The 14,786-nt window shown below is 43.1% G+C and overlaps 1 protein-coding gene across 3 annotated transcripts in view; it reads left to right on the top strand.

Annotated features, from left to right (window-relative positions):
* The window catches only part of AGBL1 (AGBL carboxypeptidase 1), a 376,382-nt gene extending 362,232 nt beyond the window's left edge, over nucleotides 1-14,150 (top strand). For all 3 annotated transcript variants that reach the window (XM_044981250.1, XM_044981251.1, XM_044981253.1), the window contains one exon: nucleotides 12,847-14,150. In XM_044981250.1, the coding sequence (XP_044837185.1) occupies nucleotides 12,847-13,153 (307 nt within the window). In that variant the 3' untranslated portion in view covers nucleotides 13,154-14,150. The remainder of the gene's footprint in view (nucleotides 1-12,846) is intronic.
* The last annotated feature ends 636 nt before the right edge of the window (nucleotides 14,151-14,786 follow it).

Consider the following 14,786-nt stretch of genomic DNA (forward strand, 5'->3'; position numbering starts at 1 on the left):
CAATGTAAAAAGACAAGCCAGTATAAGGGTAGAAGAAAATAAGTATCATTCCCATGGTAATGGATAACTGAGGCCCAAACAGAGAACCTCAGCTGACTGGGCTACAGCCAGGAACTGAACCACCTTTTCTTGAATGCCAATTTAGTACAAGACTAACCTTTTTCCTTGATGCATAAATAGACACCCCTTTCCACCTCAGTACTTCCTTAGCAAGAACAGACCTTTCAGCACCCATGTCTCTAAATCAGAAGGTGACATTATACGCCCAGGGTGGTTCTCCATGGAATGATTGTTTCACTACTACACAAGCTGTGCTCTAATTAGTTCCATCTATCCAAGTACATAGGCCATTTTGATTAAATGAATACTTCTCAAGTTCTCTGTCAGTTTGTGTTGCCGCTGCATTAACTCAGAATTTCCTTTCATTTGTGATTGTGCTAACATTCTGCTAGCATTTTTAGTAAGTGTTTAGTAAGCCATTTTTATAGCAAGAGTTAATGGCATAATGTAATTGGGATTTTAAGTTATGACTGATAAAACCCCAATAAAGTGAAAATTCAAGAATAGTGTTTGTAAAATATACATTGAAATTACCCCTTTTTTTTTCAGTAATTGTCTCTGTTAGGAACTGATGGACACTAAAATTCTCTCCCACATGCTGGAAACTTATTCCCAGGAATGCAGAATTTCAATTCTGTATATAATCCAAGGAAAATATTTTTTAAACAATGATAAGAAATTATATCTACTCAAAAAAAGCCGTAATGTACTTCACAGTAAATACAGAAAATCTGAAAAAACAATCTCTAAAGCCAGAAAGGAGAAATGTAATTTTTTAATTCACAGTAGCAGCAAATGCAAGAATTAGGAGTTCTAATGTACAGATTATTAATAAATAGCAATGCCATCTCCAGTGGATGCTTTACCATTTGCCATTGATTTCTTTATGATGTAGTGCCATCTCCACAGATGCAGCAACATAGTTTGCTTTTCTCTTTCCTCTTCCTAATGGGAGACATTCACCTCTGTACAGAGGAGCTATGCACTATGTAAATTCCACTTAAGCTTAATTGGAAAACTAAAGTAGGATGTAGGTTGAACTCTACCCATGTGCTAATCTTCTACACAGGGATGATTTTCACCCATTGTGATCAATGACAGGCAAACATCAAACAGTATGGAGAAGCTTAAGTGTAGAGGCATGCAAAAAAACTGTACACAAAAATAAGGTTAAGCAACTTTTTTGGTTTGGTTCAAATTTTGGGCAAAAAAAAAATCAGGTTGAATCACTTTTGCGATCCATTGAGATTATGAGCGAAGGTTCTGGTTTTGTTTGGTTTAGATTTGGTTGACATCTTGAGAGAATATTTAGGGTCAAGTCTTGGGCAGAAGTTTCAGCCTGATCCCATTTTTTAATTAAAAATATTTGCATCCTTGAAAATTAAATATTTGCATCCTTAATTCTAAAGTTGTCTCTGATTGCAGAGACCTCATGTGTTTCTATCACAAATCTGACCACCTCTGCTCCCAGTGCAAGGCACGTTCCTCTGATTCTGTGTTCATTATATAGACACTTTCATTATATATACAAACACATATATACATATATGTGTATGTGTATATATATATATATACACACACATCACTCCATTGTACATACTTCTTACCCATGGGAGAGGATGAGAGAACAAAACATGTTAGATATTAGTCATGTTGTTTCATACGTTGTTGGGTGGTGCTCAGACACTACAATTATGAGCACAGTATAAGAACCTATATAGAACAGAATAAAATAGAATTTCTTCTGGGACAACATTTCTATCAGCTTTGTTGTGGATTCATCCTGAGAACTCCGAGGCAACATAAGGCCTTTTTAAGAGGAAATATGGTTATCACAGAAAAGACTCTCTCACAAAGAGAAATCAGTATCCATAGAGCTGCTTTTCTCACTTTAAGGAGCTGATTTTGAAAGGGGCCTCAAAGCAGCCTCCCATTTGTTCTGCACCTGCAATTCAAGTATTTGTAGTGCAAATATTTGTAGGTACAATGGATGTAATTTAGTCATTTGCCTTAGTTGCTAGTGCAATCAGGTAGTGAGACATCTGCATGGCATCAGTTTCACCCGCACATATTTGCATGTGAAGTTATTCGCTTCTGCAAAACTTGGGGCACAAAATAGAGATGCAGTTTCTAAAACTCAGTCCATCAGGCCTTGTCTACACTGCACACTTCTGTTGGCAAAGGGCAGCTTTTGGTGGCAAAACAGTGGAGGTGTACACACTGCAATGCCACTTTTGGCCTCTAAACAAAACCACCTCGATGAGAAGCGTTACGCTTTTTGTGGCAAAGTTAAAACGACAAAGCATCACTGTAGACACGTCTATTCGTTATATTGCCAGAATTGGCCTCCCCCAGTATCCCACAATGCCCGCTGTGACTGCTCTGCTCATTGTTTTGAACTTGGCTGCCCTGCAGGCATGCACCCCTCCCCTTTTAAGGCTCCCTGAGGTTCTGACAGCTCAGCATGCTGCTCTGCCCTGGGAACAGAGTGCTCTCGCTCTCTCCCACACTATGAACACAGAGGCAGGCCGGCAGGAGCCTGGGTTTGTGTGAGCGAGACCGCTGTGCTGTCAAGGAGGGAGGTGGGGGCCGATGTTGGGGGTGTCTCCCCTCCCCCGGCCTCAGGACTGGTTGCTTTTGGTGGCTGTCTGAGCTTAGAGACAGCATGCCGACACACTCACTCTCCCCCAATACACACACTGTCTCTGTCTCCCCACCACACACACACACACTCCCTGTCACACACTCTCCCCCCTTCCCCCACACAGGGCAGTTGAAAAGGAGCTGCCAATCTAATAGGATGATGAGATTGAGAAACCTGCATCTCTTGACACTGTACCTGTCCCATGAGGCATTACAAACCCTTCCCAAAGCATCCTGCAGCCAGTGGCACAGTGGGATAGCTACTCACAGTGCACTGCTCTCTGTGTCAATGCAAGAGCTGCTAGTGTGGATGCACTCTGTCGACACAAGGAGCAGAATGTGGACATGCAGCAGCGGTTTAATTAAAACTCTTTAATTAAAGTGGCCTAACTTTTGGAGACAAACATCCGCAGTGTAGACATAGCCCAAATGTCTTGGCCGCCCTAAATCTCGTAGCTTTCAAAACCCCAAAAGCCTTTAAGCCACTCAGAGATCTATGGGTTCAGTGTGTGGAATTTTGAAATTAAATCTATGGTGCCAAATCCTCAGTGAGCGCGATGACAATGAAGCCACATGGATTTGCACCAGCTGAGGCTCTCTAGCCTAGAACAACCTGAATGACTTTCATTCTTTATTCTAGAAAGCAGGGAAGAGTAGCATCAAAGCCAAAATCCTTAACCTTCCTTTATTTCCCCCTCACACACTCTGCCAGTGATTCAATTTCTAAAAGCACCCAGCAGCAATTATGAGAAATCTAATTATCTTACTGTACCAGTCGGGATGATTACTAGGTGATATCAAGAACATAATCATCATTTTTTAACAGAATCTGTTCTGATACTAGACATTGTAACAAAGTAGCTGATACAAGCTCCAAAGCGTATTTTCCAAAGCCCTAGCATTATTCAATGCCTTAATGGTTTCCAATATTTTTTAATAAATACGTTCAACTCAGATGGGTAGTTGACGGCTCATGTTTTTGCAAGCAGTTCAGTCCATACAAATTGGAAATGGCATTGACTCCAGAAGCACAGCCTCAGAAAGCACAACATCTGAGGGTAAAATCACGGCACTGTACATTTCTGATTGGCTGAAGCCAGGCTGTCACATCCCCCTTGTCTGCCCTCCATCCCCCAGATGCTTTCTTTAGTGATGATTTTTACAAGTTCATGATGAGCCAGAGTCTGATGATATGGACTTCACTAGGGCTAATCATGGAGTTAAGGGACTATTCAAAATCTGGCCCAGTGGCAGCAGAATGGGTAAATTAAGCTTTTGTTGGTACCTCCCCAGCAGAGTTTGGGCATTCAAATGGTTTAGGCCTCTCATTCTGCACACTGGGCCAGCTCCTCAGCTGGTGTAAACTGGCATAGCTCCATTAACTTAAATATCTAGATTTAGCACAATGTCATCTGAAAGAGACAAACTCTGTTGCATCCTGGCAACTGAGATCCAGGCTGGAATCAGAACTCCAGTTCGCCTTTCAGCTGCCATACTGATGGTGGTGCTGTTGCTATCACTCGAGTGCACGTTGCCAGACTGACAAAAGTTTGCCATCAGGTCCTCTGTGTTTCAAAGCTAACTCGCCCAACCCAGCTGTCCTGAAGCGGGAAGAGGATATCAAAGAGTGATGTCAGAGCAAAGCATAAGTTCACATCACTACGATGAGAAACACGATTCCCATAAATACTCTGATGTAGTCTTTCAGGTGTTTGTGCTGAAATGTAATCGGAGTAAAAAAAAAAAAAAAAAAAAGAGGGAGTACGGAGAAGAAAAAAAGAAAGAAAATGAGTTAGCGGTGGGGATCAGCCCCAAGCCTCTTGGCTCTTTGTTCAGCGGCTGACTTGCATCTGTTCAAGTCGGTTTGTTTTATTAATGCTTGCTGGCCTCGAGCTAAGAGAGTGATGTTAAAGATTCAGTGTTAGCACAACATTGACATATAGATTTGTTTTCCATGAGAAAGAAATTAACAGTCACGCATAAGATTGAACCCAGAGCCTTTGGCTTTTCTGTCCACCCAGTTTAAGGATTGTCTCAGAGGTGGAGAATGATACATGTGGATTTATTGGTCTGTCCGATCAGCCTAGAACAGGGTGGAGAGCTTTGGCATGCAGGGAAGGTTGGTTAACATCAAGCCAGTGGCCTTCATGTGAATGAATAATTCTTCTCTCCCTCCTCCCCAAACCTGCCCTTCAGAGAAGAGTTGCTGTAACCTTGGTGGCAAGCTGGTGATTTAGAGACCAGAGAGCTTCCCTCCTGCACACACATATCAGTTAACCATCGCCGTGCTGGGAGTCGCCTTGCTGCTGCAATTCATTCTTTTAGTGTTTATCATTTCTCCTGGAAATGTGTATAGGGAGGAGAATCTCCCCTTCAAAGCACTAATGGGCCATTCCCCTTTGTAAAGAGATCTGCACACTGGGCACCTCCCACCCATCTCCCTGTTCAAAGCTTTAAGACCATGGGTATGGCAACATATTGGGTTACAACTAGGATAGGTTAATAGGATAGGAAAGGGTGGGAAAACTACACACACCTTCAACCCTCTCCCTGCCAAACAACATCAACAAAGCTCCAGACTTCTGACTCTGAACTATTTCTTTATATTCATAAAAATTCACTTAACTTTTTTTTTCTTTCACATTTTTGCTGCTGCGCCTGAACTTCCTGGGTCTAGCCAGGGCAGGAACTGGAAGCACTGAAAGGTCATAATTAAGGCTTCTCTGGTGCAATATCCAGCTGATCAGAAACAGAAAGTCCTGGAAAAACTCATGGAAAAAGCTATCATTGGGAGACTTCATTTCTATATTTGCAGACCCAGTGGCTTGGAGAAACACCAGAATTGTCAGGCACCTGTCCTCTGAACCTTGGAAGGGACTATCCATTATTCCCTTAACAACTCACTTCCCTCTCCCCTCCATTGCTTCCAAATCTGAATGATCTGTACTCAGGGAGTGAGAAGGGAGAATTTTATGTCGATTTGAACATTTGCTTTTCTTTAATGATTTAGGTGGGTGTTGCAATCCCACTGTGACCTTCCTGGGTCATCAAGTAGTGTCATAAATACATTAGCAAAATAATAAATTCATTATTCTTAAACCACTCCCAATATCCTGGTCTATTTCCCTTCCTGTCCAGAATGTAGCTGTAATCCCACTGCAAGGGGCTTCTAATGGCATCGTAATACACAAGAGTATTGCTCAAGTCACCGGAACCTCTGAGTTGGAATGGCAGCCTGAATGTATATATACCTTTGCGCGGGGGGGAGGACTTTATTTAATATTATATAGAATTTTAAAATAGTCATCCCCCCAAGTCTTTTTTCTCACCCTTTAATATTTCCTGCCTCACTCATCAGTAGACCTATTATCTTCTTTGTCAACTGATTTTGGTCTGGCCTGTCTCTCTCATTCCCGGTTTGAATTTTCATCCCGATTCATCTTCATTCTCATCACCATTTTGACTTTCAAGGCTATTTAACATCCCAACAGGGATGTAATGAGATTTGCAGACACTACTTTCCTGCTGCGCCAATGACAGCGACCGGCTAAGTACCCACTCATGAGAAGGATGGAAACGGCCCATTTTTGGAAGACTATCGCAAGTGTTTACAGGTAATAATAAAATGCTTCCCGAGCCTTAATTAACATTAGGGGACAGTGTAGGCCAGGAGTCTGCATGCTGTCCCTGTATTGATAGTGTCCCCAGTCTGAACAGTCTCCCCTCCCCTCCAAACGATGAAGCCTCACATGCTCCACACTGATCTAACCGGTGCACCAAGCATCCATTTTTAATCTTGCCAAATCAATTACAAACATTATAGGCTGCAATTACCATGGGAACTCCTGAAAAACTAATTAGTACAAGTCCTAACGATGAATTGCACCTTTCCTTTGGCTTTATGCAGCAGAAAATCTGTGCTCTGAAAGAGCCCACGCATTGCTCAGCCACAGCAAATAGAATCTTGAGGCAGCTCGGAATTATGTTCCCAGGCCACAGTGTGCTTATCACAGGATGGGCTGCAGTGGGCAGAAAGCCAGGGCACCTGGCTTGCCCAGGGCTCAGCTCAGCATTTTAAGTAGGTGTTGTAAGATGTAAAAAGTCCTGGACAAGTGTCCCACTGGAATGGAGATCCAATGGGAACCGGCAGAGTTCTATCATTGTCATCTACACCATGGCAATAAAGCAGGCTAACCAGATGGGTCTCTATGCTGGAGACAGCTTGTATCGCTGTCCAGCTGACGCTCTCATTCAGTGATGTGAGGATTTAAACAGTCCTCCTTGGACATATGGATGGATCAGCCTGACCTAGATCCGTGGGGAACCAGGGAAATTAAAGGGAAGGAATGGGGTGGTCTTAAAAATGAACTCAATTGCTGAGGCTGAAGATAAGAGACTGTTAGTCAAGCCCCAAAGGGTAGAGTTGATTCAGTAACTATCAAGGTCTAATTCTGGCATTGTATTTCTTTCAGGAGTGTATGTCTTTTAATTAAAGACACTGTTGGATGCAAGTGTGTCCACTTACACCCTAACAGAAACTTCATGAAAATGTTAAGAGCCGAAGTCTGCTCTTGGATGGCCACACTCAAGTCTGAAGAATAATTATATTAGATTTAGGTTAAATGTATGTATGACATATATTGTGTCATGGATGTGCCTGGCTCCTTACAGAGCAGACAATGGCCTTGTCCCTGCCATGAGGAGCTTGCAGTGTAGGTCAGGACTGGAACAAATGACAACAGAGGGAAGGCTTGGGGGAATACGGGAGGATGAGGGCAAAGGCAGTATGATCACGGAGAGGCTATTGCATGCATCTTGAGACGTGCAAAGATTTATTTGTTTGTTGGCACTTCCCCACGGGGAACTATTAATGTAATCATCATCAGTAATGGACCCTACTCCTCCTCCTAGTCTCCATTCTTGGTCATGGTGGTTAGCCATCATGGTCCAACTCCTGCTTCTTTGAAGGTAGTAGAAAAACTTCCATTTGCTCCACTAGTCAGGCCATAGGTGACTGACTGGGAGGAAAAAAGGCTACTTTTGACTCACTAGAGTAATTCCTCTGAAAGTCCTGTCAAACTCAATGTCAGGGAGCAAACCTAAATGAAAATCACCAAATGAGTAAAAGGGACATCTGCAAGGAGCCAGTTCTCTCCAGCAGTAGACAATAAAACATGTTTTGCTTTTGATCCAGTCAGTTAAAATATGGATGACTGGGTGACCTGCCAGGAAAGTAAAATGTGACTGCAACATCCCTAGAAATGCCCTGGGGAGCTCTCTTTTCCCCTTCTGCCTGCATGTATACATGCAAGTAAAGAGTAATTGTTTGCAGAGCATAGATCAGCTGTCACTTCCTTGTACAATGTGTGGCTGTATTTCATCAACAAGAATGAGAAGTCATATTTTCTTTTGTGGGATTTGGCAGGACAACTGACTTCTGAGGTTTGGTGCCCAGCTGCGATGTAACGAGGGCGGCAGCTGAAAATGAAGGGTGGGAGGCAACTGAAAGAAACAATCCAGAGTAAAATCGAAAAGCCAGAGAATGTTGACTTGAAGGGAAGCGATGGCCTTCACCCCCTCCGCGTTAAATCACTGAACGTGCAGAATTCTTTCACGCAACACAAAGCTCCCTTTTCACAGAAAATAAACAAATACACACGCACACAAAAGCAGAGCTAATTAAGATCAAGCCATATCTCAATAAATATGCAAATTAAAAATCAAAACAAAGAAATTCTATTTATCACATCATAAAGTTGCAAATTGCTGTTGAGGCTCCTGTAGGCTGCAGTAGATGAGGTGACGGGGCTATAGGTTTTAAATTAGTAGGCCAGCTAACACGTGCATGTGTTTTCATTGTAATAGCTGGTGGCTCGCCCTCTGTAGCTGTATCACCCCCTTGCTTCCTCTGTACCATGTCAGCATTCAGTGCTATTAATAAACTATATTTGCCTTCGAGTTCCCTAATGTAATGTCATCGGCTTTCCCTTCTGTTTACCTTCCATAACACAATATCATTATTCTTTGGTGAATTTGTCTCTCATCTCTTGCTTTTTCCAGCCCTTAAAAAAAATGGGATAGGAAAAAAACCCAGTTCTCTGTGCACTAATATACATGCCGCCAGGGTTGTTCATTACCATGTCTCACGATTTGCACTCTCTCCTGAGGGAACAGGGCTGTGTGATATGGAGAGCAGGCACATCCTAATCATTTTGGCCCCTTCGTTAGTGGGATTGTAACCTTCTCCCCAGCAGGCTACATGTTGCCATCTTTTCGAAGAACCTCTATTCTGCTTGTTTGAACTGATCCATTTGTATTGCTTTGTTTATGGTCTAAGACACCTATCATAGATGGTGAATTATTTGGATGGAAAATTCTGCATAGCAGAGAGATGTGAGGGGAATTGGCTGGTTTGGGGACATTAAAACATAAGAATGGTTGTACTGGGTCAGACCAAAGGTCCATCCAGTCCAGTATCCTGTCTACCGACAGTGGCCAATGCCAGGTGCCCCAGAAGGAGTGAATTTAACAGGTAATGATCAAGTGATCTCTCTCCTGCCATCCATCTCCACCCTCTGACAATCAGAGGCTAGGGACACCATTCCTTACCCATCCTGGCTAATAGCCATTAATGGACTTAACCTCCATGAATTTATCCAGTTCTCTTTTAAACCCTGTTGTAGTCCTAGCCTTCACAACCTCCTCGGCAAGGAGTTCCAGTAGCTGGCAATGCGACAAAGAGCTTTTCAGCTCCTATGTCACAGGTGTGATTATCGCTTGTGTGGGTAGTGATAAGATATTGGTACCATCTAACTGCTATTTGTTAGTGAATTGAGCTGGTGGTAACAGTCCATTTCCTTGTGAACATGTGCACAAATCACCATAGCTATTACCAGAGGTAGTGCTAGTTGTTTATTGGCCAGCAAAGAAGCCAAGGACTGAATGACCCACAGAGACAGAACACTTCTCAGACCCTCGGAGATGGACTATCCAAGTCTAGGTTGGAACATATCAGTGATGGAAGTGTAGGGAAGCTATCACTGCTGCTGTCTTTGCTGTAGTTACTCTGTGGCTAGAGAAGGGGAAATTCAGTCTCCGGGGCTGTCAGTTTGTCTCCTTTCACCTACGCTAAAATTCCCAGGAAACAAAAGCAGGAAGATGTACATTCTGAAGTACCCAGAACCTGCAGTTATCCTTAGGCACTGCTATTTGGTTACCAACCTGAAGCAACTGCACTAATCTGAGAAAAATTACTCCAAATCAGTACTCATGTAATTGATTGAGAATTTGGTCCAAGCTCCATTTCCTTTCTAACAAGTCGCCATGCCCTTATGCACTCATTCTCAGCTGATCTGTGCAACTGGCAGTACCTTCACGTACCTGAGTGACTGGGAAGGACCTACACATAACAGCATGGAACACCACTCAGAAGCAGTAGCTGGTGCAGAATTCAGAAGCCTGCCCCACTCGATTGCTTGGGCTGCAAGGAGCATATTATACCAATTATCCCAAAGCTGCATTTTACATTTGTTCCTGGGAGCAAATCAAATCATTGGCATACTTCTCTAAGGCCTTGGGTGCATTGGTTTGATGTGATAGACTGCCTGGCTACTCATATAGGGACTGATAAAGCATGCGGCAGTCTATGAGAACCTTTCCATTGATTTAAATGGACTTTGGAACAGGCCTGTCTTGCTGCTGCCATTGCTAAGTCGCCAGATGTGAACACCTAGTGCTGTTGTCAAGGCATTATCATTGGTAGGTCATCGACTGTGGATCTTGCTTTTATTTTGGTTCACCAGAGCCTGGGTCTGTTGACTATGAGAACATGTTGTAAGGGCTGTCTCTTTCCTCGGGCCTTTGCCGGTTTGGGGGTGATTATGGCAAGGTCTGGGGTTTCGCATTGGGGCAGTGATCTTCACTGTTAGTATTACTCTGCACGTTGTGTATACAGATAGTTGTACAGTTCCCATAGCCTATATTGACGGGGGCTTTTATCAACTGAAAAAGTGCATACACATAATAAGGTTACGGAGAAATAGGTCGCAGAGGGAGGATATACAGGTACTGCAGGTGAGTCTGGGTCTCTTCTCTAGAACACAGGTGGTTGAGTCAGTGTGGGGGCAGCTAAGTCCCATCACTACATCATAAGTGACTGAATTCCAGTGTATCCAAGAAGCTTATTGAAACTGGATAAATAATATTCAGAGTCTTTTTTTCTTTTCTTTTTAAAAATTTCTTTATTTCTTTATTTTGACAATCACAAAGAAGCAGCAGCATAGTTTAAAAATGAAAGGGTCTGATTTCCCCGGAGTTTTACTCTTTTTTGAATACTGTCATGGTAGACTGGGTAATTTGTGCCGTTCCTGTGTACTTCAAAAAAAAAATCAAAGTCCTCTGGCCGTCCTCTGCACAGAAAGCTGAGATGATTTTTAAGTCGTGTGTAACAATTGTTGTGGGGTTTTTTCCACATCACATGCACACTTTCATTTTTGAGCTCCTTCTGACCCAGATTTCAGGGAAGGTTGAAGGAAAGCCAGAAACTATAGAAGTGCATAGTTTTTCAATTAGTTATTTTTAGGCTACACAGACCTATTAAGCATGTGGAGAATCCCTATACAGTACAACCCTGAAGTGAGCGAAGTCAAAGATCAGCAGGGAAGGAGTGGGCACTGCTAGATAGTGTTTGTTTCTGTTTGCAAAGCAGCCCATACACGATTAAGATCTGGAGGCTCAAATTGAGGAAAATCATACATTTTTCTGGAGTGCAGAGCAGTGAGAAAAGAGATCCATACACCCAACAGCAACCCCCTAAACCTTCAGCATGTTCTAAAACCTCAGATGCCGGAACTGATGAGACGGCTGAGAGCTGGGAAAGTATTGTGGTAACTGACATGCAAATGAGCAGAGCACACATTAAAGCTGTGTATTGTCCATCTGCCAAGTCATTCATTGCTCCCAACCTGGGATAGATTAGAAGCACTGACCTAGTGTGGAAGATTGTTATTCCTTTCCCAATCCCCCAAAGCAATCCACTCTCCTACCCTGAGTCAGATCAAAACCAATGACCTAGAAGTAAATGACTGTGTCCCAGTTCCCTTGATTCATCCAGTCTCCTGACCTGTGCTGGCTTGAAACTGCTGACCTAGAGATGAAGGACTGTATCCTGTTTTCTAGCCCCCACAAGCCAGCCGGCCCCCTTTCCAGAACTAAGGCCAGATTGAATTCAATGGGAAAGGCTTTCTCTCCCCCCAGCCATCTGTCTAGTGGTTACAATTCATTCAGAAATATTTCATTCAGATATTTTAAATACAGAACATATGAAATGAGCTTTGTGAATTCAAGTGTACGCATAGAACAGTTGTGACCATTCTTGAATGCAAATTGCTAAGTGAGCCTATGGGGATCTTGAGGGAGCCTCAGTTGGTGTGACGCATACTTTCAGAGAGCCAGAAGAAGATGTAAGTGACACCAGCTTAGACTGTCTGTGGATTCCCTTAGACTCACCTCTGAATTTGGCCCTGCCTCACAAAGACTGGTTGCAAAAAAAGATCTGGCCCTTTTGAAATGACAGAGCTTCAGGTGCTGCAACCCTCCTTGTTCTTGGCATAGCTGTGGTCAATGTCCCTGGAGCCTCTACTTTCTGCTTACTCCTCCTCTTCCACATAACACTCATCTTTACACAGAGCATCATACAAGGATGTCACAGCACTTGAACCCACATGGATTATTAGGTCTCACACGAAATATGGAACAAACAGGATGGGGATGATGGTTAAACCAACAACCTCTTTGTAACCGGATACCGTCTCTTCTCCCCCATGCCTTAAGAAGGTTTACTTAACCTTGTAAGCTCCTCAAGACAGGCACTATGTTGTCTGTCTGCAAAGCACTGGGCATGCCTACGGTGCAGTATAAACAATAATAACAATAATGTGTCTGTCCCAAGAGGTACGTAAATATCATTCTCTTCATTTTACAGATGGGAGAACAGAACAAAGAAGTGATATGGCTTGCCTGATGCCACACTGGCAAAGCCAGGAATAGAACGCAGGAGTCCTGACTCCTACCCTCATGCTCTAACCGCTAGCCAATACCACCTCACTTTGTTGACATTCTGTCTCTTTCATGATTCCTTGGCAGGAGCAGCAGCACCAACAGCTTGGAGATTGACGACGAACCTCCTTGTGGGGAAGATGTCGATTACAATACTGACAGCTGCTCTGACCAGGAAGGGGACTTCTCTGAGCTAGACGAAGAGATCCGGGAAATCTCCCTGAGGGCAGAAGGAGAGGTGGAAGAGGAGGGGGCCGGCGAGGGACAGACATGCAGCTCCAGCGTTCTTGGAGGGTTTTACATTTCCAGCCACCAAACAACCAAGAGCAAAGCTCTCCCGCTACCATCAACGTCACTCGGCGTGTTTGCTGAGTTTGAAAGCAGCCCTGCATGAACAGAGCTTTGACTTACCAAGCAATAAGCAAATGGGTCACTGCTCCTCTTTACCCGTTTGCCGGCTTCAGCTTTGTTCCCAGATGTGTTGCTCCAGTTCTGCATGGAAAACTGACTTTATGTTTATGGAAAATATATATAGAGAGAGAGGGAGGGGTGAGCAGTCACTTGTCCAGATGGTGCAATGTGAAGATTTAGGGCATTCTTATACATTGTCACCAGTGCAATCACTTTCTCTAATTTAGTTATCTGTAGCTTCATGCAGATTGTCATGATGGTTGGTCTTTTGAGTGCCTAAGGTATGGGAGAAGAATCCTTCACCCCAATTCCTTCCCTTACTGTCGTGACTTAGAAAAATCTCAGAAAAAGATCTTTTTCTGAAGATTTTTGGCCAGAGTTGAGATATTTGTTTCATTTTATTGCTCCAAGTTTTTGCTGCATGTATCTGAATTTTGATTTTTGATAAAAGGATGGCTCACAAGAATGGACACAAAGGAAGTAAAACACGTCCCTTGTCCCGCTCTGCTTCCCGCAGCCCCCATTGGCCTGGAACGGCTGAAGCTGTGGACCCAGCAGGTAAACAAATCAACCCGGCCAGCCAAGGGCTTTCCCTACACAAGCGGCAGCCCTAGTTTGAGAACCACTGTATTATGGTAATGCCAAGGAGCCCTGGTGGTTGACCAGGATTACTTTGCGCTAGGTGCTGTACAAACATACCACACAAAGACGGTTCATGTCCCAGGGAGATTACAGTCAGACTCACTGTTAGAGCGGATCAGAAAATGAAAAGATGGTTTCCTAAAAAAAAAAAAAAAAAAAAAGGAATCGTTTTCATTTTGAAGGGTTCGAACCTAACTCATTTTTTTTTTAAAATGTGTTTTTTTTAAATTCAGGTTTTTTAATCAGATGGCTAGTGATAACAAAAAATATATGGTCATCAGGAAACAGAAAACACGTGTAACCATTTCATGAAAAACAAACAAAAAATTCCATTAAAAATGAATTCTGGCAAAATAAATTGTTCTAATATTTGTGATCAGTTGTGCTCGCTCTGTGTGTCTTTGTAGGCCTTATGCAGATGCCTAACCAATTTGGAGTCCTCAAGAAGGCCAGGGGATTCTGCCTGATGGCTAATTGGCGAGGAAATGATAATAAGACCACAGATAGATGGGCTGGAGACAGACCTTGTGTGTTGCTGAGTTCCATCTCTGGCTCAACATGGTCTCTTTCAGCCCCAGGAACAGGAAATAGCTCAGTTCTCCTAGTATTGCCTGCAAAGGCAGAGGCTTATTTTGTAGAGATTCCTCATTTATTATAGAAGAACTTAGGAAAAGCACAATGTGGCCCTGACTCTGTGATCCTAACTCTTTGCTATGCATTAGAATTCACTGTTCACCTCTGCGCCCCAGGCTTTGCAGAGACAAGAATTGCCATTTCTTCCTGTGTCACGGAAACATTTAATATATAATAAAGTAATAATAAAAAAAGGAAAAATCGGTAACAGTACAAGAGTACCACAGGCAACGAATGTGCAGCTCCTGCTCTCTCTAATGTTTCTCAGGTCACAGTCAGCGCAGTAAACGCTGCAAAGTGTAAGGTACAGAATACAAGGTGGGATTTATTATTAATTAATT

This window comes from Mauremys mutica, chromosome 11 (assembly GCF_020497125.1).
Source record: "Mauremys mutica isolate MM-2020 ecotype Southern chromosome 11, ASM2049712v1, whole genome shotgun sequence".
Lineage (NCBI taxonomy): Eukaryota > Metazoa > Chordata > Testudines > Geoemydidae > Mauremys > Mauremys mutica.